A 26,658-nucleotide genomic window follows, 5' to 3' on the forward strand; every position below is an offset into this window, starting at 1 on the left:
GGGCAGGTGAAAACAATGACAGAGAACACGAATGCTAACAAGGAGACTATGGAGTTAAACAAGGGACAAAAGTGAAAACTAAGGAGTGCAAAAGTGACAAAATGGCAAACAAAAGGGCAACAGTGAAACAAGACAAGGTATACATAACAGAGCCCCCCCTCAAAGGATCGGATTCCAGACGATCCTAAAGAAAAAAACCAAGGACAAAAACTCACAAAAAACAAAATGAGGGCACCAGGGGCAGACAGGCAGACCAAGGAGGCAACGAGTGGCAGACAGGCAGTCCAGGGGGGCAAAGATTGGCAGACAGGCAGTCCAGGGAGGCCGAGAGGACAGGCAAGCAGTCTATGGGGCACAAAGGGACAGGTTTAGGAGGCCAGGGAGGTAATGACCGGGCAGGGACAGGTTTAGATGGCCCGGGGGCTGGCCATAAGGCAAGGTCCGGCTCAGGGGGCCTAGGAGGAGGCCACAGGATAGAGGCCGGTTTTGGTGGCCTGGGAGATGGCTGTGAGCCAAGGGCCGGTTCTGGGGACCTGGGATGTGGCCACAGGACAGAGGCCGGTTTTGGTGGCCTAGGAGATGGCCATGGGGCAAGGGCCGGTTCAGGAGGTCTGGGAGCTGGCCTCAGGGCAAGGACAGGTTCAGGAGGCTTGGGGCCTGGCCGCAGGGCAAGGACAGGTGCAGGAGGTCTGGGAGCTGACCTCAGGGCAAGGACGGGCTCAGGTGGCCTGGGAGCTGGCCACAGGGCAAGGATAGGTTCAGGAGGCCTGGGAGCTGGCCACAGGGCAGGGACAGGTTCAGGAGGCCTGGGAGTTGACCACGGGATGTGGGTAGGCTTGGGGGTCCTGGGTGGTGGCCGCAGGATAGGGGCCAGCGGTGCCGCGTGAGGCGGAGCCAAGGAGGACTTCGGAGGCAGAGCCGTAGAAGACTTGGGAGGCGGCGCCGAAGGAGGCGTAGGCAGGACCGTGGGGGCCCAGGAGGCGGAGCCGAGGGAGGCCCAGGGGGCGGAGCCGGGAGAGGCGGAGCCGGGAAGGAACTAGGAGGCGTCGAAGGTGAGGCTGAGGGAGGCTTCGGAGGCGGAGCCGGGAGTGTCTCTTGCGGCGGGGCGTGGGAGGCGGAGCCGTAGGAGGCTCGGGAGGCGGAGCCGTAGGAGGCTCGGGAGGCGGAGCTGCAGGAGGCAGAGCCGTAGGAGGCTCAGGAGGCGGAGCCATAGGAGGCGGAGCCGTAGGAGGCTCGGGAGGCAGAGCTGTGGGAGGCTCGGGAGGCGGAGCCCTGGAAGGCTCGAGGGGCTTGAGAGGCGGAGCCCCAGGAGGCTCGGGAGGAGGAGCTCTGGAAAACTTGGGAGACTTGAGAGACGGAACCCTGGAAGACTCGAGAGACTTGAGAGGCGGAGCCCTAGGAGGCTCGGGAGGAGGAGCCCTGGAAGACTCGAGAGACTTGAGATACAGAGCCCTGGAAGACTCGAGAGACTTGAGATACGGAGCCCTAGGAGGCTCAGGAGGTGGAGCTCTGGAAAACTCGGGAAGCTCGGAGGACAGAGCTCTAGGAAGCTCGGGAGGTGGAGCTCTGGAAAGCTCGGAAGGCTCAGGAGGCAGAGTACTAGGAAGCTCGGAAGGCGGAGCTCTGGAAAGCTCGGAAGGCTCGGAAGGCAGAGTACTAGGAAGCTCGGAAGGCGGAGCTCTGGAAAGCTTGGAAGGCAGAGTACTAGGAAGCTCGGAAGGCGGGGCACTGGGAAGCTCGGAAGGCGGAGCTCTGGAAAGCTCGGAAGGTGGAGCTCTGGAAAGCTCGGAAGGTGGAGCTCTGGAAAGCTCGAGAGGAGCTGACTCTTGGACGGGCACGACCACTGGCGCTGGCCTTTGGACGGTCATGGCTACTGGCACTAGCTCTTGGACGGTCGTGGCTACTGGCGCTGGCTCTTGGACAGTCATGGCTACTGGCGCTGGCTCTTGGACGGTCATGGCTACTGGCGCTGGCTCTTGGACGGTCATGGCTACTGGCGCTGGCTCTTGGACGGTCATGGCTACTGGCGCTGGCTCTTGGACGTCATGGCTACTGGCGCTGGCTCTTGGACGTCATGGCTACTGGCGCTGGCTCAGGGGCGGTCGAGGCTACAGGCGCTGGCTCAGGGGCGGTCGAGGCTACAGGCGCTGGCTCAGGGGCGGTCGAGGCTACAGGCGCTGGCTCAGGGGCGGTCGAGGCTACAGGCGCTGGCTCAGGGGCGGTCGAGGCTACAGGCGCTGGCTCAGGGATGGTCGAGGCTACAGGCGCTGGCTCAGGGACGGTCGAGGCTACAGGCGCTGGCTCAGGGGCGGTCGAGGCTACAGGCGCTGGCTCAGGGGCGGTCGAGGCTACAGGCGCTGGCTCACTGACCTCTGAGGCGACAGGCTCTGGCTGGGTTACCGTGGTATGCGCCGGCTTGGGTTCGCTGGGCACTGAGGGCAGAGCCAAGAGGGGTTTAGGGCACGGGGCTGCGGCAGGTGGAGGCTGGAGAGCAGAGACCTTTCCCCTTCTCCTCTTCCTCCGGGCTGATGCGACTGGCGAAGCTGGGACGCTGTTCCTGGTCAGCGTGGCTTCAGGTTCGCTGACGGTGACATGCGTGGGCTCTGGCTCGCAGACCGGGGCAGGCGTGGGCGCAGACTCGCTCACCGTGACATGCATAGGCTCTGGCTCGCTCACCGTGACATGCGTGGGCTCTGGCTCGCAGACCGGGGCTGGCGTGGGCTCTGGCTCATAGACCGGGGCTGGCGTGGGCTCTGGCTCGTAGACCGGGGCAGGCGTAACAGGGAGAGCATGGGACGGCTGAAGAGTCTTCACAGTAGGTGGGGAGGTAGGGTCCTTCCCAGCATGGCCCACGGTGAACGGGGAGCCGCACAACAATAAGGTCAACTCCAGGAAGTCGCGGAGAGTCCAGCCGTGTGATGCCGGCGGCAGCCGCTCCTTCAGCCAGCCACTCAGGTTTTCCCTGAAGAAGACCACAAGGGAGGTGTCCGGGAAGTCCGCAACAGCGGCAAGACCAAGGAAGTCGCGGACGTGGGCCTCAATCGGACGGTCCTCTTGCCTCAGGCAGAGCAGGTGGTATCTGGCACGTAAAACCGCTGGATCCATGGTGGGTCAGTCGTTCTGTCACGAATGTAAGGCAATGAAGGCAGACGAAGGTTGAGGATCCAAATGCAGCTTACTTTATTGTTAACAAAAACACAAAGGAAAACCCTCAGTGGGGAAATAAACATAAATAGAGAACTCGGGCAGGGAACACAGACCAGGGTAACAACATTCACAAACATTCAACGACTGACAGAGACTGAACAAACAGACAGGGTTTAAATACAAAAACATGGGACAAAGGGGCCAATGAACAAACAGAACACAAACTAGATGACAAGGTGATTAACAGAAACCAAAGGCAAATTAACAAGGGCAGGTGAAAACAATGACAGAGAACACGAACGCTAACAAGGAGACTATGGAGTTAGACAAGGGACAAAAGTGAAAACTAAGGAATGCAAAAGTGACAAAAATGGCAAACAAAAGGGCAACAGTGAAACAAGACAAGGTATACATAACACAGGGGAGATGGCAATCATATCCTCAACAGTCAATGCACAGGTGTACAATGAAATTTTGGCCACCTTTCTCATTCCATCGATAGAAAATAGGTTTGTTGATGATGAAGTCATTTTCAGGATGATAATGCATCTTGCCAAAGAGCAAAGAGTGTTAAAAATGTTCTTCAGGAAAGGAATATCATCTCAATGACATGGCCAGCAAACAGTCCAAATCTCAAGCCAATTGAAAATTCATGGTGGAAATTGAAAAAATTGGTCCATGACAAGGCTCCATCCTGCAAAGCTGACCTGTCAACCTCTATTTGAGAAAGTTGGAACCAGCTTGATGGAGAATATAGTTTTTCATTAGTAAAGTCCATGCCTCAAAGATTTCAGGCCGTCATAAAAGCCAGAGGAGAAGCAACAAATTACTAACTGTTATTTTATTTTGTTGATGATTCCATAATATTTTCCTCAACATTAAATGTGATTCCATAATTTTTTCCTCTACTTGATCTGGAAAACAAATATGCCATTAATTAATATAACGTAATTTAATTAGTTTGAAGGTTGTTCAGCTATTAAAAAAAAATGTTTTGTGTCATATCTGTGATTTGTTTATTTGCTACGAATTAAGCAAACGAAGTCTGGGTGAACATCCTCTAAATGTGGCAGTTCCATCATTTTTGCCAGGGTTTTTTTTTTTTTTTTTTATCATTTTGCATTATATTAGTGAGGGCATTTTCTAACAAGTATTGCAAACCTGTACACACACAGACACACACAGACACACACACACACACACACACACACACACACACACACACACACACACACACATACTCCAGTAGGAGTCCTGCTCTGGCTCGCTCTGATGATGTGAGGTATCTTCTGGCAGGGGTGGTCTCTCTGGAACCCTCTGTGCTCCATCTGTTTCTGTGTCATCATGCCTGGAGGGCTTTTTCAGGATGGGAGGAACTGACTTTGGGGGCTTCCCCAACTTCTGCTCTACTGTAAGCTACAAAAAAAAAATGATAATGACCTAATATTTTCTTCAGTAAAGACATTATTTAATTTTCTCTCATTTGAAATGTGTTTTATTGTATTCTTACAGCTAATTTTTTGAATGTGCAAAGAAGATGCCATATGTTATTTATATACAAACACAAGTCCCAAAACATATTTGGGCACTTTGGATACCTAAGTCATACTTAAAAATGTCATTGCATTAAACATCAAACCAAGTGGAATTTACAAACAAATTATGCATTTTCTCAGCAATATTTTAACTTTCCTCATCGAGATTTGCAATTACTTTTAACCAACAGGTCCCAAGTTCATTTTTAGTGGATTAATTAAATCAGTTCCCCTCAAGTTCACACAGGTGATCTAGCAGAATCACTACATGTGTAGTTCATCAATTTAACTATGGACCAGTTCCACTCATGTTTGACAACCAAAAATACTTTTTTACTTAATTTTGAGCAATACAGGTGAAACTCGAAAAATTAGAATATCGTGCAAAAGTTCATTCATTTCAGTAATTCAACTTAAAAGGTGAAACTAATATATTATATAGACTCATTACAAGCAAAGTAAGATATTTCAAGCCTTTATTTGATATAATTTTGATGATTATGGCTTACAGCTTATGAAAACCCCAAATTCAGAATCTCAGAAAATTAGAATATTACATGAAATCAATAAAAAAAAAGATTTTAAATACAGAAATGTCGGCCCTCTGAAAAGTATAATCATGCAGATGTACTCAGTATTTGGTTTGGGCCCCTTTTGCATTAATTACTGCCTCAATGTGGCGTGGCATGGATGCTATCAGCCTGTGGCACTGCTGAGGTGTTATGGAAGAACAAGATGTTTCAATAGCGGCCTTCAGCTCTTCTGCATTGTTTGGTCTCATGTCTCTCATCTTTCTCATGACAATGCCCCATAGATTCTCTATGGGGTTCAGGTCAGGCGAGTTTGCTGGCCAATCAAGCACAGTAATACCATGGTCATTGAACCAGGTTTTGGTACTTTTGGCAGTGTGGGCAGGTGCCAAGTCCTGCTGGAAAATGAAGTCAGCATCTCCATAAAGCTTGTCTGCTGAAGGAAGCATGAAGTGCTCTAAAATGTCCCGGTAGACGGCTGCGTTGACTCTGGACTTAATAAAGCACAGTGGACCAACACCAGCCGATGACATGGCTCCCCAAACCAACACAGACTGTGGAAACTTCACACTGGACTTCAAGCATCTTGGATTGTGTGCCTCTCCATTCTTCCTCCAGACTCTGGGACCTTGGTTTCCAAATGAGATGCAAAATTTGCTCTCATCAGAAAAGAGGTCTTTGGACCACTGAGCAACAGACCAGTTCTTTTTTTCTTTAGCCCAGGTAAGACGTTTGACATTTGAAGCCCGTGTCCAGGACCCGTCTGTGTGTGGTGGCTCTTGATGCAGTAACTCCAGCCTCAGTCCACTCCTTGTGAAGCTCCCCCACACATTTGAATGACCTTTTCCTGACAATCCTCTCCAGGCTACGGTCATCCCTGCTGCTTGTGCACCTTTTTCTTCCACACTTTTCCCTTCCATTTAACTTTCTATTAATGTGCTTTGATACAGCACTTTGAGAACATCCAACTTCTTTTGCAATTACCTTTTGAGGCTTTCCCTCCTTGTGGAGGGTGTCAATGATGGTTTTCTGCACAACTGTCAGGTCAGCAGTCTTCCCCATGTACAATACTGAACCTTTTCACAATATTCTAATTTTCTGAGATTCTGAATTTGGGGTTTTCATAAGCTGTAAGCCATAATCATCAAAATTATATCAAATAAAGGCTTGAAATATCTTACTTTGCTTGTAATGAGTCTATATAATATATTAGTTTCACCTTTTAAGTTGAATTACTGAAATTAATGAACTTTTGCACGATATTCTAATTTTTCGTGTTTCACCTGTATATCTATTGTTTTAGAATTTGAAATCTAGCAAACGTATTTTTAAAAAAGTTTTGTGATGTGTGCTTTCTTCAAATATTCCATTTGGTTTAATATTTGACTTTATAATGCAAAGACATTCATACATATTTAAGTGAGTCTTAAAGGGTTCATGACATGCCTTTTTTATTATTTTAAAATGTTCCTTGGGGTTCACTTATAATATTATCCGTAAAGGTTTCTATAAAATCTTTATATATATATTTGCAAAACCTGATCCTTTTCCACCCTCATTCTGATCCTCTGTCAGAAATGCTCGGTTTTGGTGCTGCTTCTCCTATAAGACTTGACAGAACTTTTGATTGGCTCTCTGCTCTTGACTGACCCACTCTCTCTTCTTGCCATCTCACTTCTCACCGCTAATGGGCGGGCTACAGGAATGATTAAATGTAAAGAAGGCACTGATGTGTTGTTGTGGAGGTGGTCAGATGCAAATTTCCACCACAGTGTGACATCACAATGTGGATGAAGTAGAGAAAAAGATGTTTTGGCAGCTTGGTTTCAACAAATGCTCTTTTTGCAGTGAGGAGGAAGTTTTGAGTTCTGATGCTTACAGTAAGTTTTTATAGTACAATGACCTCTTAAATGTCAAAAGACCAAGGGAAATTTGATTCCTCATGTCATGGCCCTTTTAAGTTTCCAAACACTTTTTGAGGTAACTGTATATTCGTAATCACAATGCAAACACAAACATTACAGACCTTAAAGGGGGTGGGGCTGAAGGGGTAGTTTGGGGAGAGGTGCAAGAGATTATTGGCCATGTCAAGCTCCTCCTACAGAGGAGATAAAGTTTTCTATTAGAGTGTGCTATTTAATATTCACAAACAATAAAAAGGTAAAAACACACCTCTTGATTTCGAGAACTCAATTTTGACAGTTTATTTTTATCATCGCAGGTGAGAGGGGCTGAAACCTGGGTATAGAGATGGAAATTTGAGTTTTTAGTACACAGCTTTGTGTATATTTTTGTATAGAGTGTGTATTTTTGTAAAGTGATTGTGGGTTTGAATGTGCAAGTGTTTCTGTGTGTTACCAGAGGACTCTGTACTAGTAGTTCTACTCTGTTTCCTGCTCCACGAATCGCCTCAACGGCTTCTTCATGAGTAAATTCACTCAAATCTACACCGTTAACCTGCCACAACACATTTAAAAAGCATTCAAATAAATTCAGTTTCAAGTTCTAGCTTCACATTTACTTTAGCAAACTGCCTTCAATTTAAGTCAACCAGTTTGACCTTAAATAATCCAATGTAGTTGTCGAATTCACTGTGGCCAGAGAAGGAGTGATGCATTGACATATATTGACCACAAGATGGAGATATTATACATCATTAAAATCAATGGTCATCAGCACTTTCTAACTCTAGTCTCTAACTTTGTCTCTCAGCATCAGACTGTTTGATGTACTGTATATTTGCAAACAAAAATGCCAAAAGCTGTTTGAAATTGCCACTTCCAATCTGGATGGCTGGCTGCTATGAAGTTTCCATAATTCGTGGTCGTTTTTTTTGGTTCAATGTTCAGGGCTGCTACAATGAGTACTTGAAAAAGAGAATCAATCACAGGATTTGCTGGTTTGAATCTCTAAAAGATATTCAGGGTTTAGTTTGAGGCTAAATCATGACCGTATATTCTGAGTCGTTTTCTGCAAAATCCAGATCAAAACTAATTTTCTGCTAATTTCGTAACTGTTGGTGCCATTATTTTCTCTGTTATTGACGTATCATCAATTTTATGGTCTCTACCTGGGTGGCTCTTGGTCAGAACAAGTTGCGAAGCTGGCCAAACTTTATGCTGATAGTCAAACACACACCTGAAGAATGCAGTCTCCTTCTTTCAGAATGCAGTTGCATGCAGCTGGACTGTCTTCAGCAATATTTTTTATGAAGATGCCCCGCCTCATGTCTCCATTGCTCAGTCGACAGCCCATACCACGGCCCCCCACCACGCTGATGCCAAGACTTGTACCACTTGCCCTGAATAATGTTACTCTGGGACAAAAACAAATCAAAAATACCCATACAATCACATGAATGAAAATGTGAATGTCTGCACTTTGTTTGTGACACTTTATTTGATACCTTCTAGGTTTACTCCATGAGCCATGATCCTTCCCTTGTGTATCTTCTTCAACTTTTTCTCTGTCTTTGTCTTTCCATCCCATCTGTCCATTCTCACTTTGCAAGGCTGTTCTTTCATCCTTTACCTTTTTATCTCCATACCGGCTGTGGTTATCTTTTCTTTCCTTCTCTTCTTCTGCGTGAGTCTTTCCATTAACTCCTGTACCATCCACTATACTTTGTTGTTCAGAAATGCATTCTCTAATACAAACAAGGTATACATTAGTCCACAAGAATACCAATGGAAACAAGAAAACAAACAAACAAAAGATTCCAAGCTTTCCTTACAGCGGTTTGAAAGGTCGATTGTGAGTGTGGCTGGATTGGACAGTGGCAGCTGTGTGTATTTCCATTTCCTGATTTGATTGGGCACAACTGGCTCTGTGCATGTCAAGGAAGGCAGCAGGTACGTACATCACACTGACACACCAATAAAAAAATTAATTAAAAAAACAAGAAGCAGCGAAAAATACGTTTGATTGAAGTTTTAATCAAAAAAATAAATAAATCCCATTCTCAACAAATATTGTGGCTACTAATTGAAACCAATCAGATCTTTGGAAATCAACAAAGCAAGTCTATTCTTCATTTTTCTGGCTAGATATCTACGAAGACCCACATTATTCATGGATAATGCAGCGAATTCATGGATAACTTGCAGCGAAGAATTTAAATGTGGCCGCAGGCCCAGAACTAGAACGGTTTCTTTAGGGGGGCAATAGCATATAATGAAGGGCCGTTGACATAGGTGGAGGGTTTGTTGGGACAGATGGGTGCACATATGTTTTCAGTTCCAGCACATTTTGTTAGGATTAGTGTTAATACCAGGACAATAAAAAACTACTTTTTGCTTCACCTACACTTATGAGGGGATAGGGATAATGGGGCCCTATCAAAGCCCAACCAGTTCCCACCTAGATCCGGCCCAGTTTGGCAGATTATTTTATCCAATGTGATTACAGTGCGACTTTAAGACAGTTATAGATGTTAACAGTTTGTGTGTTCTCTGCAAATTGGACCCATGACCTTCCCTGCTGAAAAACAGCCTATGGTGACCAGCATAGGGATGCTGTGATGCAGGCGTGTTAATATTCCAACAAGACATCTTGACTAGCTAAGCGAGCAAGATTTCCATGTTAAACCAGCATCATCAGACAAACCATGCTGGCCTATCAACAAGTTCAGCATTGACCCAGCTTTACCCAGAATGGGAATTCATGCTGATCTAACACCCTGTCTACACAGGACATTGCATTGCATCAAAAGCAAATCACACACTAGATGTCTCCGTCGCATCGCGCCGACAGTGAATGGATTGACTTGATTGATTGTTTGATTTCGGATGCTCTGCAGAGCTACTACAGCAACTTTATTAACCTGTCCATCTTAAATAAACATGTTTTACTTACTTAATATCACATTTCTTTTACAATTAATTGTATTTGTTAAAGCTGATATACACTCACTGAGCACTTTATTAGGAACACCTGTAAACCTATTTAGTCATGCAATTATCTAAACAGCCAATCCTGTGGCAGCAGTGCAATGCATAAAATCATGTAGCTTCAGGGTTATATGCTGGTTTGAATATTTCTGTAACTGCTGATCTCCTGGGATTTTCACAGGAGATCAGCAGTTACAGAAATATTCAAACCAGCATCTCCTGGGATTTTCACAACATTCTCTAGAGTTTACTCAGAATGGTGTAAAAAATCAAAAACATCCAGTGAGCGTCAGTTCTCTGCGGACGGAAATGCTTTGTTGATAAGAGAGTTCAATGGAGAATGGCCAGACTGATTCGAACTGACAGAAAGGCTTCGGTAACTCAGATAACCACTCTGTAGAATTGTAGTGAGCAGAATAGCATCTCAGAAGACCATGTCTTTATTAGGACCATACTGTTATTAATATCGTACTCAGTGAGTATATGTAACTTTTTCAGAGTTAAATACATTCTTCTAGCCCAGCTTAGTATGCAGAGACGACTATAAGTAAGCCGTTCATATGTTTATTTTCTCAAAAACTGTAAACACTGTGTCCCTGTGGCTCTATAAAACAATTCTGTTTGTTATGAGCGAACTGCTTAAGGTGCGTACACACTGCCAGCGACGTCGCGCGCGACAGCGACGCAATACCATTCATTTTCAATGCGAGCACAGCGACTTCCGGCAACACGAGCTGTCGCGACCGTTGGCGCTAGATGTGGGCGTATCCAGCGACACGACAAAGTTGAGAAAAGTTCAACTTTGGAGCGACTAACGGAAGCGACAGCCAATAGGAGAGAAGATGGGAGAGCTCACGTAATCTTCTCTCTCTCTCAGCTCCTGCAGTAACGGAAAGATGGATGAAAGGCTAATTCTTGCTGTTAGAAATTTTCCAGTGCTCTATGATATGTCTCTTCCCACGTACAAAGACATTTTTAAGAAAAATACTGCGTGGAAAGGTGTATCTGAGATCACAGGGATTTTATGGACCCAGACAGACCGGCATTTGCATTTTCGCCGCAGATAAACAGCCGCTATGGCAAACAGCACGCCTTGTTTCTCATTCATCTTTGATATACACTCACCTAAAGGATTATTAGGAACACCATACTAATACTGTGCCTTAATTCTACATGGCATTGATTCAACAATGTGCTGAAAGCATTCTTTAGAAATGTTGGCCCATATTGATAGGATAGCATCTTGCAGTTGATGGAGATTTGTGGGATGCACATCCAGGGCACGAAGCTCCCGTTCCACCACATCCCAAAGATGCTCTATTGGGTTGCGATCTGGTGACCATGGGGGCCATTTTAGTACAGTGAACTCATTGTCATGTTCAAGAAACCAATTTTAAATGATTCGAGCTTTGTGACATGGTGCATTATCCTGCTGGAAGTAGCCATCAGAGGATGGGTACATGGTGGCCATAAAGGGATGGACATGGTCAGAAACAATGCTCAGGTAGGCCGTGGCATTTAAACGATGCCCAATTGGCACTAAGGGGCCTAAAGTGTGCCAAGAAAACATCCCCCACACCATTACACCACCACCACCAGCCTGCACAGTGGTAACAAGGCATGATTGATCCATGTTCTCATTCTGTTTACGCCAAATTCTGACTCTACCATCTGAATGTCTCAACAGAAATCGAGACTCATCAGACCAGGCATAATATTTCCAGTCTTCAACTGTCCAATTTTGGTGAGCTCTTGCAAATTGTAGCCTCTTTTTCCTATTTGTAGTGGAGATGAGTGGTACCCGGTGGGGTCTTCTGCTGTGTAGCCCATCCGTCTCAAGGTTGTGCGTGTTGTGGCTTCACAAATGCTTTGCTGCATACCTCGGTTGTAACGAGTGGTTATTTCAGGCAAAGTTGCTCTTCTATCAGCTTGAATCAGTCGGCCCATTCTCCTCTGACCTCTAGCATCAACAAGGCATTTTCGCCCACAGGACTGCCGCATACTGGATGTTTTTCCCTTTTCACACCATTCTTTGTAAACCCTAGAAATGGTTGTGCTTGAAAATCCCAGTAACTGAGCAGATTGTGAAATACTCAGACCGGCCCGTCTGGCACCAACAACCATGCCACGCTCAAAATTGCTTAAATCACCTTTCTTTCCCATTCTGACATTCAGTTTGGAGTTCAGGAGATTGTCTTGACCAGGACCACACCCCTAAATGCATTGAAGCAACTGCCATGTGATTGGTTGATTAGATAATTGCATTAATGAGAAATTGAACAGGTGTTCCTAATAATCCTTTAGGTGAGTGTAAAGCATTTTATGTACTGATTCCATTTATATTTAGTCTTTTCCCTCCAAAATGTTTGTTTTTAGTGGCAAGAAAAGAGATTCGCTGTCAACAGCAATGGAATGGCATCCGTGAATGTCATTTATAAACGTTACTAGGCAACCAGTAGTGGGAACACCCACTAGCGACTTCACCGCCAGCCACTGGCGACCTGCAGCGATAAAGTCGCTGGCAGTGTGTACGCACCTTTAGACCTGCCACAACAACGTTACTCAATGAATGGAGTGAGTTGGGGCGGGACTATCTGACTATTTGAACAACTGCGGGCGAGGGATATATTCGGAAAGCTTTTTTGTTATTTTTGCAATTACGTTCGGTTGCGCAGAATTTACATACTTCATTTTTACATTTTTAAACAATTTCTGACCATTACATCTCTAGATGTTTCTGCTCTCTAATCTACTCATTTAAATAATCTTTTGCTTCTAACCACATGTATACGAAGTTCTTGCAATAATAGTATTTCCCTTGTTATTCACCAATTTAACATTTGCTCCAGGCCAGCCTTGAGCTAATTTCTGATTGGTCTGTGTTTGCTGCACGTCATTTCAAATGTTAATTTCAACATGTCCAGTGTAGACAGCATCAAGCTGTTACAGCATGTTGTGTCAAAGGAAGTGTCCGGTGCAGACAGGGTGCAAGCTAGTCTTTCCAGCAGCTAGCACTATTCTCGACCAGCTGAACTACAGAAATCCTAACTATATAATATTGTTTTATTTTTTTTGCCTTCTTTAACTTAAAAAGACAAAAACTAGAAAGATAACATAAAGCAATGGATGAGACCCAGTTCATAACAAACATTTAGTTTGTGATTGGATCAATTATGCATTGTAAACAGAGTATGAAGATAAAGTGTTGTACACATGTAGTGATATATGGACATGGTTCAGACGAAGTGGGCTGGCATTTAGACATTGCAAGATGTTCAAGGAGTAGTTGAGTTTAACCGTAGAGACATGAAGCTAATGTCTTCATATATGACCAGTACACTCAGTAAGCAAGTAGTGAGGTGACGTGGGAAGATAATATACCTCTGCAATAATAACACACCTCTGTTGCTGTTGTCTAGATTTGAGGAGGTAAGGATAAATGGTGATGCTTGTAAAAACTATACTTAGGTTAACTGAAGCACTAGGGGTGTGTGTATGTGTTTACGAGTTAAATAAGATTCTGAAACACAGGACTTGTGTACCATAGTGTTTTAGTTGAAGCTGAGAGTGCTTTTGTGTATGTGTAAGCACCTGAGATCAGGTCCAATCAGTGAATGTCTGCGTAGCATTGCTCTGGCTTGTGCATTGGTCAGATTGGTGGTGGATTCTCCATTGATGGCAATGATTCCATCTCCTACTGCCAGTCTCCCATCCTTACTGATCGACCCGCCATGAACCACAGAGCGGATTATCATGCCTGAACCGTCCCTTAAGGCACTCACTGTCATACCTGCACACACACACACACACACACACACACCACATGTCATGCACACATGTACAGGCTCACCTGTTGGAATGTGGCAGTTTCTATGATAAATTCCTGAATGTGTGTGTTTGTGACCGCACTTGCTATAGGGAGAATTCAGGGACACTTAAATGTAATCATCAATCATCAAGTGTATATTCTTTCTACTAGTATGGGAGGACATTAATGTAGCCATTTGATGCAACAATGCCAATAACAAATTATTAGAAAGTGTCCCACTTTACCTGTATTCACACCTTGTGAGGGCCATATGTCTATAAGTATCACAAGCATAGCAAAAACATAGGATCTGTAACTAATGTCATAAGTCTAAAGGTGCACTCACACATATTTGTTTTGTTTGTGTCATCTTGGACTTACACTGACACCGAGTGGCATGGGTGCAGCATCATTAAAACTCAAAAGTTCTCAGTTTACAATGTCATTGTAAAAATGCACTAGTCACAGTCATTGATTAGTTAGCCATGTCCAATAACAAGACAGTTTCTGAGATTAAGCAAGTAGTATTTGGCTGGTCATGTGATCCCAACAAGGCAGCCCCATGAGAGGACCCTCCACATGTAGAATAAAACAGCTTCTGTGAGTGTTCATGACTTTATTCATACTGTGTGTTGCAGAATTACTTTTCATTTTTATTTTTTTTAGTAAAACTTTTTTCATTAGGAAAATTACTGAGTTCACCTTTAAAAAATGACTTAATTGAAATCTAAAAATACCAAAAGGTGTCTATAAATGTAGGGTTTGTAATTACTAAATCTTTGGATTATTTTAAGAACAAGAAAAGTCACAAGGATGTCAAGAACAATGTGGATGTATTTAATCAGAAATATCAGAAAACAAAATGCCTTGAAAAAATAAATAAAGGGCCTCTTTTGAATTAATAATAATACATGTTGCAGTTATATGTGTGCAAGTGTGTGTGTGTGTGTATGTGTGTGTGTGTGTGTTTGTGCGAGAGAGACAGAGATCAGCCCAATAGTGGAGGTTTAACCACATCATTTTTTTTTTTACTTTATTTTAATCTTAAAATGGGACATGAACATTCCTTAACTGTCAATTTACACACCTCATTAACTCCATACCTATCTGACTCACCCACTTCTATGAGAGATTTATTTCAAATCACAGATAAATGTGTCAGCATGCCATGAAGGGTCAGTGCTTTTGAAAAGGTTTTAAAACACCTCACTCACCTTGATGGCATATTAAGTGGTGGCTTTAACTCAGTGTTATATTAAAATCACAGCATGAGCCCTCAACAATTCATTTTATGAGTGTTACACTGATCTTATTTTCTACATAATGAACTTCATACAGCGCATTTGACATTATTGTGGGTGGAAAATGACTGGCTTGCTTTATGCTATTTTTTTAGCTGTTTAAATATGTGCTAAATTGCTCTCACTGTGAATAATGTACCATGCAAGCATAATAAGCAGCTTGTTTATAAATAATCAGGAGCCCAAGCAAGGAGGAAAAGCCATGCAACATATACACATATGAAGAAAACACACACCAGACACGAGAAGACAACACTATGGTCGTAAAGAATTTGAGATGAATTGTTTTTGTAAAGTGTGCAGTGTTTTATTTTAAAATTGAACATCCATTTATCCATTTCTTATGTTCCTTTTGAACAGTCAAATTACAGTACAATCATAGTGCGCTAGACACAGCAGTGCAGAACTGACCATGTACAGCAGAGCACAGGACATAGATGACACAACAGGACACCAGAACAAAAGACACACAATAAGAGACACTCCACATCACGATTTATATTCTCTATTTCATCTTTCAGAGATAAATCATTGACTTACAGTAACGTCAATTTTAAAAGAATCATGCCGAGATTGATGAATTAAAGAACACTCATGCAGACCTTTATCTAAAATTGTATAAATATTAATCTGAAAGAATACCTGATCACACAGAAAGATCAAGTTTTAATGGTTAGCCTTGACATAAATTATAGTCACTGATCAAATATGTGAATTGCTTCTGTGCCCCATAGTTTTAAGTGTACAGGAAAAGACACATAGCCAGTGAAATGGTGCAGTACTATATAAACACTGCATTGTGTATAGTTTGAATTGATTAAGAATATCAGAGAAAAAACATCAAAATTTTAGTTTTTTTTTTTTAGGCTTTTAGTCCACGTCTATTAGATTTGAATCAATGTAAGCTAGTGTACTTTTAAATGTTGACAAAATTAACCATTAGCAAATTTACACATTTAAAATTTACAGCATTTCTCTTCTAGGAAAATTGACCAAATATATTGATTACTCATCTTGTATGAGTAATGCTTTCTAGAATAAGAACGTCCCTCGCCTAAACTATGCACGCCAAGCGATTTCATGGCATCTTTAAAGGGACAGTCCACATGCCAACGTAGATGTGAATGACCTTCTTTCTTCTGCTGAACACAAACAAAGATTTTTATAAGACTATCTCAGCCCTGTAAGGCCATACGATGCAAGTGAATGGTGGCCAGAACTTTCAAGGAACCAAAAAGCACTTAAAGGCTAATCAGATACATTTTTAAGTCATTTATACTATAAATTCTCCTCCCTGCCCAGTAGGTGGCGATATGTATAAAGAATGATAATCTGCAAAAACAAAAGAAGAATGTGAAAGTGGAGATTTATAGTAAAAAGGACTTAAATATTTATCTGTTTCTCAATCACACCAATCATGTCGCTTCTGAAGATCTGGATTTAACCACTGGAGTCATATGGATGACTTTTAGGCTGCATTTATATGCTTTTTGGAGCTTCAAAGTTCTGGCCACCATTCACTTGCATTGTATGGACCTACAGAGTTAAAAAAATCATTGTTTGTGTTCACAGAAGAAAGTCATACACATCTGGGATGGCAAATTTGCACATACATACAAACTAAAGAACATATCTAAAGCATTCTTATATTATACAGTATTCTAATACAAAAGAACGGTTAAGAAAAATAGGTAACATTTGAAAATTTGAAATGATAAAATATGAAAATATGTAGAATATTATGCTATACAGTTTATGGTTTTAATTCTATCTTTGTCTAAGTATTGCCCTTAGGAGAGTTTATATTAAGTGACATCAATTAAAAACTTTTTCCTTATTGACCTCATACACTTTCAAAGATCACACACTCAGCAATATGGGCAAAGGATTGCATCACCATGAAATCTTACATTTTATATCTTGAGCATTATATTTTGAAAGTGTAGTTTCTGTACACTTTCACATGTGTAGTTTCATTTTGGGAGAACTGACCACGCACAAGCATACAGCCTTTATCACACACTATTATAAAGATGTTTTTACAGGTCTCTCAAAGAATTCACCTCTCTGTGCATGAACATGCTGAAAATGTAAAAACAGAATGACAGAACAAGTGTAATAAACAGGGCTAACATACCCAGATTGGAGTTTCCCCTGACTACAGTTATGGTTCTCTCATAGCCACTGGAGTGGGCAGAAATGGGTTTAGAATCATCCTCCATCTTGCTATTCTGAAAGTGGGAGTTTTTCTGGAACACAAAACAAGAATCATGCATCAGCCTCTTTTTTAAAGTTCTCGTTGTCAAATACATCCCTTCTCGTTAAGATAAGAAATGCCGTTTCCTAATGTTCACAAATTTTCCCCAAATCCAAACCCCATGGAACAAGCTCAGGAAATACAGTGACCCCAATGTATTCGGACACTTAAGCCAAACTTAAAAATGTATTAATGTTATAGCTAAATAAAGTAATATATAAACAACATTGGAAGTATGCAACCATCTGCAATATAACCTCAGAAGACAGTGTCTCATATTACTCTTTACAAACAATTTCAGTCCTTCACTGTCATAGGTCAGGAAGAGCTAACAAAACTAATCAAAACATCAAAAGCAACTACATGAATGCTAGATCCAATACTGACTACGCTCTTAAAAGAGGTGTTTGCTATAATCTCAGAACCTCTTCTTAATATTATTAACTCCTCATTATCCTATGGGCATGTCCCAAGAATCTTTAAGCTGGCAGTTATCAAACCTAGAATATACTAGAAAAATATAAGTTAGTCTTCACAGAATTAGCATATACAGTATGAAGAATTTAGGTCATGATTTAGCCTCCATCATATTACAGAGACAGCACTTGTCAGAGATACATATGACTTGCGGTGCTTCAAGTGCTTTTAGATCTTTGTGCTGCATTTGATCACGAGATTCTCCTGAATAGGCTTGAGAATTATGTTGATATTTGTGTACAGGCATTAGCTTGGTTTAGGCCCTAATTATCCAGCCACCAACACTTTGTCTGTGTAAACTAGGAATTATCAAATCAAACTAAAGTTAAGTATGGAGTGCCACAGGGATTAGTTTTAGGGCCTCTGCTTTTCCTTATGCTGGTACTAGTTATTGGACCAAAAACCTATAAAATAAGCAGCATAAATGGATGTACTGTTACATCATCTTCTACAGCAATGATGTAACAGTACATTAGGCTTTATATTTGATAGTTGTTTGAAAATCACATTTTAAATGTCTCTAGAACAGCATTCTTTCACCTCATAAATATTGCTAAGTTACAACACATGCTCTCTGTTTCTGATGCTGAAAAATGTATTCAAGACTAGATTACTGCAATGCATTACTGGGAGGATGTCCTGCAGGTTCCATAAATAAACTTCAGTTGGTTCAAATGGATCAGCTAGAGTTCTGACTAGAACCAAGAAATATGATCATATCAGCCTGATTTTATCATCGCTACAATGGCTACCTGTTCAATTTTGTATTAATTCTAAAAATTAATTACACACAAAGCTTTGAATGGATTAGCTCAACAGTAATCAAGCAACCTTGTATCATGCTATACGCCATCACGTTCACTACGATTGCAAAATTCTGGCCTTTTCCTATTTGGCAACTAAACTATGGAATTTCCTCTAAGCATTGTTCGGGACTCAGGCACACTCTTTCAGTTTAAGTCTAGAATCATTTATTCAGCCAGGCATACACCTAATGCATCCATCAACTCATAGTTATGCTGCATTGGTTAGATCTGCCAGAACCGGAAACACTTCTAATATTCTATAATTCTGCATTAAAGTGAATGGAATCTATGCTAATATTATTATTTATTTTCTTCCCGTCTCAACCTCAGGATACATATCCAGAGGTTACCAGAGCTTGCCAGATCCAGCTCTGGTCTTGTCTGATGTCCGACTTCCACTGCTACATGTTGCTGTGTGAGGACGACTAAATGCAGCCTGTGCCAACCAGATATCACTTCAGTTTACTGCGATGGGCTTCACAGAGGATGAACTGATGCCAACTCCAACCGTAAGACATGGGATACTTCACTGGCCACTGTCTAAACCTTGGACTTCACTGAAATGACCTGCCACAAGCTGCCAGTCGAACTGTGATCTATCTCACTGACCTCTGCCTGAACCACCTTCAAAGTATGGACTACACTCTTAAAATGGAATACATAGATAATAAATTACCAACTAAAGACTTCATCAGCCACATAACTAAGGACAATGCATCTGTATGCACTACCGGAGTTAATTCAGGATGGACTTCAAAGACTTTTGTCATTAATCTTACAGTTCATACAAAATCTTTTTGTTAAAACATTGGCCCTAAGATTACTTAATTGTGGCAAGGAGGAGGGGCGGGGCTTGGCCGGGACATGACAGAGGTGAACTCTTTACTTTTTTTTATGTATGAAGTCAGTGACCCTAAAGTTCAACACAAGTGCCTTAACAGAGTAACAACAGATGCAGTTAATCACATTTAATATGGAAATGTTCCACTAAGTTTGAGTTTAATAGATATAAATAACTTTATATCTATTATTTTATCAATTAAATCTTGGTTCGATATTTTGTTATCTAATGCAATGACACTCATTCAAGCCATACATTTTTAACTGTCAAAATACTATTTGGGGCCATTGTACCTATAATGTTTAAAGTCAATATGTTAAAAATGTGTTTTCTTTTTTTATATACAAGTGTGGTCTTGAGTAAACCAAAACTCTCATGTGAATAAGAGATGATGTCACACAAATCCTGTCAACAAATATCTCCCCTGTTAAACCTTGGGAGCTAGAATGACCACATTAAATTAGGTCAGTGGAAAAAAAGCACTTTCTCTTTGGCCTGCTGAGTGTTTACAAAATCAACTGCTTTAGGACACCACAAAATGTGCATATAATTTAGGAAATCTAAACATTACACTGTACTGTAAACAATCAACCAATATACCGAATTTAGCCTCTTCATATTGAGAAACAATTGTCAAGGGTCATGAAGGTCAGTGGTTGCCAGATCAATACCCTTTTGCAGAAAATAATGCATTAGTAATGCAAATAGTTGCATCTTATGGTGTCTGGAATAAGAAGATAATTATGTAGCCTACCTGCAGAGTGCCAAGCTGGTTGTTATGTGCTGAGAGGCAGTTGCCCGTTACATCAGCTTCTGTGCCCTGGGTGTCATTTTCCTGTCAATGATAAAGCTGTAATATATCTCCCTCTCAAAACTTTTGTCTTACTCCTCTCTCTGTCTGGACACAATCACATACACACTGAACACACTATTAACTTAAAAGAGAAGACTTGTAATCAGGACTAGCTAAACCCGATTTGGAAACTCATAAACGCACACGCACCTCTTGTTTTCGAAGGCTGGTTTTAGAATTCAAGACACATTAATTATTGAAAGTTGCCAGAAACCAGAGACTCGTAGGCCACAGTTACTTAGACCTGGTTAACAACAGAGTCTAAAAAAATAAAAAAGACCAACACCAGACAGTGTGTGTGAGGTAAAATAAGATAAAAAAAAACCAAAATCAACAAAAAACAAACAAACAACAGAAGACTAAACTAGATCTAGATTTAACAAAATATATATAAAATAAAACCCAAAGCTAAGACTTAAAATACTAAACTAACTTGGAATTTACAAGATGACAATCAGCACACTGCAATTTCATTAAACAGGGCTCCCATACATTTTGACCAATGAATTTCCATGACTTTTCCATGACCTTTCCAGTTCAAGATTAATAGAAAAGGATTTTAAAAAAATTATAATTTCACTCAAAACAAAACAAAACAAAACACACGCACGCACACACACACACGTTGGTCTACCTATCATTATGAGGACTTTACATAGACATAATGATTTTTATATTGTACAAATTACCTCTCCGGGAACCAGCACCTTATCGTGGTGGAGAGGTTTGTGTGACCTTATGATCCTGAGGGCTGTGTTGTCTGGAGCCATGTGCTCCTGGTAGGGTCTCCCAAGGCCAAGTGGTCTCAGGTGAGGGGCCAGACTAAGAATGGTTCACAAAGACTCTATGGAAAAAACGGAAAGAGGAGGAGTTACCCTGCCCGGAGGAAGCCCAGGGCCCCCGTCTGGAGCCAGGCCCAGATGGAGGGCTCGTCGGTGGGCGCCTGGTGGCCGGGCTTGTCATGGAGCCCGGCCGGGCACAGCCCGAAGAAGCGACGTGAAACCCTCCTCTACATCCCTTGGGCCCAACACTCATTGGAGAAACCGCAGGAGTCGGGTGCGCTGCCATATGGGTGACAGTGAAGATCGTGGGCCTCGACGGACCAGACCCGGGTAGCAAAGGCTAGCTCTGGGACCCTGAATGGAGTCCTGAATAAGGCCCCCGTAGGGGACTCCATAGTGATGCTGGGTGACTTCAACGCACACGTGGGAAATGACAGGGACACCTGGAAAGGCGTGACTGGGAGGAACGGCCTCCCCAATCTGAACTCAAGTGGATGTTTGTTATTAGACTACTGTGCTAGTCATGGATTATCTATAACAAACACCATGTTCGAACATAAGGATGCTCATAAGTGTTCGTGGTACCAGAGCACCCTAGGCCGAAGGTCGATGATCGATTTTGTAATCGTGTTGTCGGATCCGAGGCCATATGTTTCGGACACTCGGGTGAAGAGAGGGGCAGAGCTGTCAACCGATCACCATCTGGTGGTGAGTTGGGTCAGGGGGTGGGGAAAGACTCTGGACAGACCTGGGAAGCCCAAGCAAGTAGTGCGGGTAAATTGGGAAAGTTTGGAGGAGGTCCCTGTCCGCGAGATCTTCAACTCACACCTCCGGCGGAGCTTTTCAGGTATCCCTGCGGAGGTTGGGGGCATTGAACCGGAGTGGGCAATGTTCAAAGCTTCCATTGCCGAAGCCGCGGTGGAGAGCTGCGGCCTCAAGGTTTTAGGTGCCGCAAGGGGTGGTAACCCTCGAACACCGTGGTGGACACTGGTGGTCAGGGAAGCGGTCCGAGTGAAGAAAGAGGCCTTCCGGGATTTGTTGTCCCGGAGGTCTCCGGAGGCAGTTGCAAGGTACCGACAGGCCCGAAGGGCTGCGGCCTCAGCCGTGAGGGAGGCAAAGCAGTGGGTGTGGGAAAAGTTCGGAGAAGCCATGGAGAAGGACTTTCGGTCCGCACCAAAGTGCTTCTGGAAAACCGTCCACCACCTTAGGAGGGGGAAACGGGGAACCATCCAAGCTGTATACAGCAAAGATGGGACGCTGTTGACCTCAACCGAGTAGGTTATTGGGCGGTGGAAGGAACACTTTGAAGAACTCCTAAATCCCAACACGCGCTCTATGCTAGAGGCAGAGCTGGAGGCTGATGATGTATCAGATTCTATTTCCCTGGGGGAGGGAAATAGAATCTGGGACACTTCAACATTGCGTGGAAATCTGGGACAGTGCCTAAGGAGTGGCAGAACGGGGTGGTGGTTCCCCTCTTCAAAAAGGGGGATCAGAGAGTGTGTGCCAACTACAGGGGTATCACACTTTTCAGCCTCCCTGGTAAAGTTTACTCCAAGGTGCTGGAGAGGAGGGTTCGGCCAATTGTTGAACCTCGGATTGAAGAGGAACAATGCGGTTTTCGTCCTGGCTGTGGAACGACAGACCAGATCTTTACTCTCGCAAGGATCCTGGAGGGGGCCTGTGAGTATGCCCATCCGGTCTACATGTGTTTTGTGGATCTGGAGAAGGCGTATGTCCGGGTCCCCCTGGAGAGACTGTGGGAGGTGCTGCGGGAGTACGGGGTGGGGGGGTCCCTTCTTAGGGCGATCCAATCCCTGTACGTCCAAAGCGAGAGCTGTGTCCGGGTCCTCGGCACGAAGTCGAGTTCATTCCACGTGGGGGTTGGTCTTCGCCAAGGCTGCGCTTTGTCACCAATCCTGTTTGTGATATTCATGGACAGGATATCGAGGCGTAGTCAGGGTGGGGAAGGTGTACGGTTCGGTGGGCTGGGGATCTCATCGCTGCTTTTTGCAGATGATGTTGTCTTCATGTCATCATTGGTCCATGACCTTCAGCTCTCACTGGATCGCTTGCAGTCGAGTGTGAAGCAGCTGGGATGAGGATTAGCACCTCTAAATCTGAGGCCATGGTTCTCAGCAGGAAACCGATGGAGTGTGTACTCCAGGTAGGGAAGGAGGTATTGCCCCAAGTGAAGGAGTTCAAGTACCTCGGGGTCTTGTTCACGAGTGAGGGGACAATGGAGCGGGAGGTTGGCCGGAAAATCGGGGCAGCGGGGGCGGTATTGCACTCGCTCTATCGCACCGATGTCACAAAAAGAGAGCTGAGCCGAAAGGCAAAGCTCTCGATCTACCAGTCAATTTTTGTTTCTACCCTCACCTATGGTCATGAAGGCTGGGTCATGACTGAAAGAACTAGGTCACGAGTACAAGCGGCCGAAATGGGCTTCCTCAGAAGGGTGGCGGGCTTCTCCCTTAGATATAGGGTGAGGAGCTCAATCATCCGCGAGGAGCTCGGAGTAGAGCCGCTGCTCCTTTGCGTCGAAAGGAGTCAGTTGAGGTGGTTTGGGCATCTGGTAAGGATGCCCCCTGGCCGCCTCCCTAGGGAGGTGTTTCAGGCACGTCCAGCTGGGAGGAGGCCTCGGGGAAGACCCAGGATTAGGTGGAGAGATTACATCTCGGGGTCCCCCAGTCAGAGCTGGTTAATGTGGCTCTGGATAGGGAAGTTTGGGGCCCCTGCTGGAGCAGCTGCCCCACAACCCGACTTCGGATAAGCGGTTGAAGATGGATGGATGGATGGATGGACAAACTATAGATTCTATCCCCTAAACCTAACACAACCCCTAAACCTAACCCTCACAAAAAACTTTCTTCATTTTCACATTTTCAATTATCGTTTAATGTGTCTTTTAAGCTATTTAAATTATGGGGACACAAGAAATGTCCTCATAAACCACATTTATAGCATAATAAATACCCCTAATAAATACCCTTGTAATTACCAGTTTGTAAACAATTTTTTTTACTCGTAAACCACATAAACATGCCCCCCCCACACACACACACAAAAAAACTTTACCCCTCAAAAATAGCTAATTCAAGCCAATATATACTGTATGTATATTCAGTAACACTCTACAATAAAGTTGTATTCGTTATCATTATTTAACTACACTATTTGACATTAACTAACAATTAACAAATCTTTTCAACATTTACTAATACATTTTTAACATGAAATGTTATTATATGTTAACATCAGTTAATGCATTATGAACCAACATAAATGAAAATTGTATTTTCATAAATTATCATTAAAAAAAATATATATTAAATGCTGTAAAAGAATATTCTTTATTTTTTTTCATGATACCTTCTGTTTTAACTAATGTTATAGTAGTATATATATATATATATATATATATATATATATATATAGTGTTACTGTATATTCACTATACAAATTTACATGACTTTAACATAATTAAATAATAAAAATTTCATTTCATGAAACCGTCACAGTTACTGTTGCAACCTCCGTTCCCTGAGGGAGGGAACGAGACGTTGTGTCGAATAAAGTGGCACAAAGGGTCTTCCTTGGGAGCCTCGCATACCTCTGAACTTGAGAAAAGGCCAATGAGAAATTGGCAGACAGAATTTGCATGTTCCGCCCATGGACATACGGGTATGAAGCGAAGCGGGCGTGCGTCTGTCAGTCAGGTTTTTTGCTCTGAGGAGCCGAGAATAAGGTACGGCCGTTTACAGTGGTAGGTCTAGTGTTGTGGCAGAAGGGACACAACGTCTTGTTCCCTCCCTCAGGGAATGGGGGTTACGTTCCCCTTCTGTCACTCACTCAACGAATGAAGTTACACAAGGGGTCCCATTCAAAAGCGCCACGCTCTAGTCCGTGTTACGTGAACTGATGGCACAGGTGCAAGCAGGCTGCACGTCTGTCATGCCTTGTGTCACTTCATTCGACACAACGTCGAGTGAGCGACAGAAGGGGAACCCTGTTTACAAATAAATAAATAAATACAGTTAATATACTCAAGGAGTTAAAGTTGTCATTAGCAGTAATTGATAACTGAGAATAATGCATTTACAAATTACAGTGCAGTGAAAAATTATTTGCCCCATCCTAATTTCTTCTGTTTTTGTGTGTATCTCATACAAAGTTGTTCCAAAAATTCTAAAGCTGACATAAAACAAAGGCAATCTGAGTAAACACAAAATAAATTTTTAAATGATAATGCTATTTATTGAAGCAAAAAAGTTATCCAATACCAACTCGGCCTGTGAGAATGTATTTGCCCCTTAGTTATTAAATCCCCTAATCTATGAAACTGCATTCATAATGGGGTTCAGCTGGACTAGACACACAGGCCTGATTACTGCCAGCCGCTTCAGTCAAATCAACACCTAAATATAACTTTTCAGCAATATTAAGTTGGTTAATAGTTTTCACCCAGTATAGCACTATGACAAGTTCGAAAGAAATTCCAGAAATTATGAGGAAAAAGGTGATTGAAATACATCAGTCTGGGAAGGGTTACAAAGCTATTTCAAAGGCTCTAGGACTCCAAAGAACCACACTGAGAGCCATTATCTCCAAATGGAGAAAACCTGGCACAGTAGTGAACCTTCCCAGAAGTGGCCGACCTTCTTCCAAAATTCTTCCAAGAGCACAGCAACGACTCTTCCAGGATGTCACAAAAAAGCCAAGGACAACATCCAAGGAAATGCAGGCTTCTCTCACATAAATAAAGGTCACTGTTCATGACTCCACTATGAGAAATACACTGGCCAAAAATGGCATCAATGGAAGAGTGGCAAGACGAGAACCACTGCTAACTCAGAAGAACATTAAGGCTCAACTGAATTTTGCCAAAACACACCTTGAATTCTACTCTTTACCAGAAAATCCTAAAGGAGAATGTCCGTTCATCAGTCTCTGAGTTGAAGCTCAAGAGCAACTGGATTATGTAGCAAGACAATGATCCGAAGCGTAGTAGTAAGTCCACCTCTGAATGGCTCAAAAGAAGCTAAATTAAAGTTTTGGAGTGGCCTAGTCAAAGTCCTGACCCGATTGAGATGCCATGTCAGGACCTTAAACGGGCAGTTCATGCTCGAAAACCCTCCAATGTGGCTGAACTAAAGCAGTTCTACAAAGAGGAGTCGGTCAAAATTCCACCACAGCATTGTGAAAGATTGATTTCCAGTTATCAGAAGCATTTGGTTGCAGTTGTTGCTGATAAATGTGGCACAACCAGCTATTAAAGTTAAGGGGGCAGCTAGTTTTTCACATGGGAGATATAGGTGTTGGATAACTTTTTTGCTTCAATAAATAACATTATCATTTAAAATTTTTATTTTGTGTTTACTCAGATTGCATTTGTTTTATGTTAGAGTTTGTTTGAATTTTTGAAACAATTT

General features: G+C 42.9%; 1 protein-coding gene across 1 annotated transcript in view; it reads right to left on the bottom strand.

Moving 5' to 3' along the window:
• si:dkey-92j12.5 (multiple PDZ domain protein) overlaps window positions 1-26,658 on the bottom strand; it is a 110,191-nt gene that overhangs the window by 40,695 nt on the left and 42,838 nt on the right. Inside the window, exons 18-27 of the mRNA XM_052126849.1 lie at window positions 20,346-20,426; window positions 17,348-17,459; window positions 13,693-13,891; window positions 8,946-9,077; window positions 8,619-8,858; window positions 8,351-8,528; window positions 7,571-7,669; window positions 7,385-7,450; window positions 7,239-7,310; window positions 4,389-4,563 (exon numbers count right to left, since the gene is read on the bottom strand). Of these exons, the coding sequence (XP_051982809.1) occupies window positions 4,389-4,563; window positions 7,239-7,310; window positions 7,385-7,450; window positions 7,571-7,669; window positions 8,351-8,528; window positions 8,619-8,858; window positions 8,946-9,077; window positions 13,693-13,891; window positions 17,348-17,459; window positions 20,346-20,426 (1,354 nt within the window). The remainder of the gene's footprint in view (window positions 1-4,388; window positions 4,564-7,238; window positions 7,311-7,384; window positions 7,451-7,570; window positions 7,670-8,350; window positions 8,529-8,618; window positions 8,859-8,945; window positions 9,078-13,692; window positions 13,892-17,347; window positions 17,460-20,345; window positions 20,427-26,658) is intronic.

The sequence above is a fragment of the Xyrauchen texanus genome, chromosome 5 (assembly GCF_025860055.1).
Source record: "Xyrauchen texanus isolate HMW12.3.18 chromosome 5, RBS_HiC_50CHRs, whole genome shotgun sequence".
NCBI lineage: Eukaryota > Metazoa > Chordata > Actinopteri > Cypriniformes > Catostomidae > Xyrauchen > Xyrauchen texanus.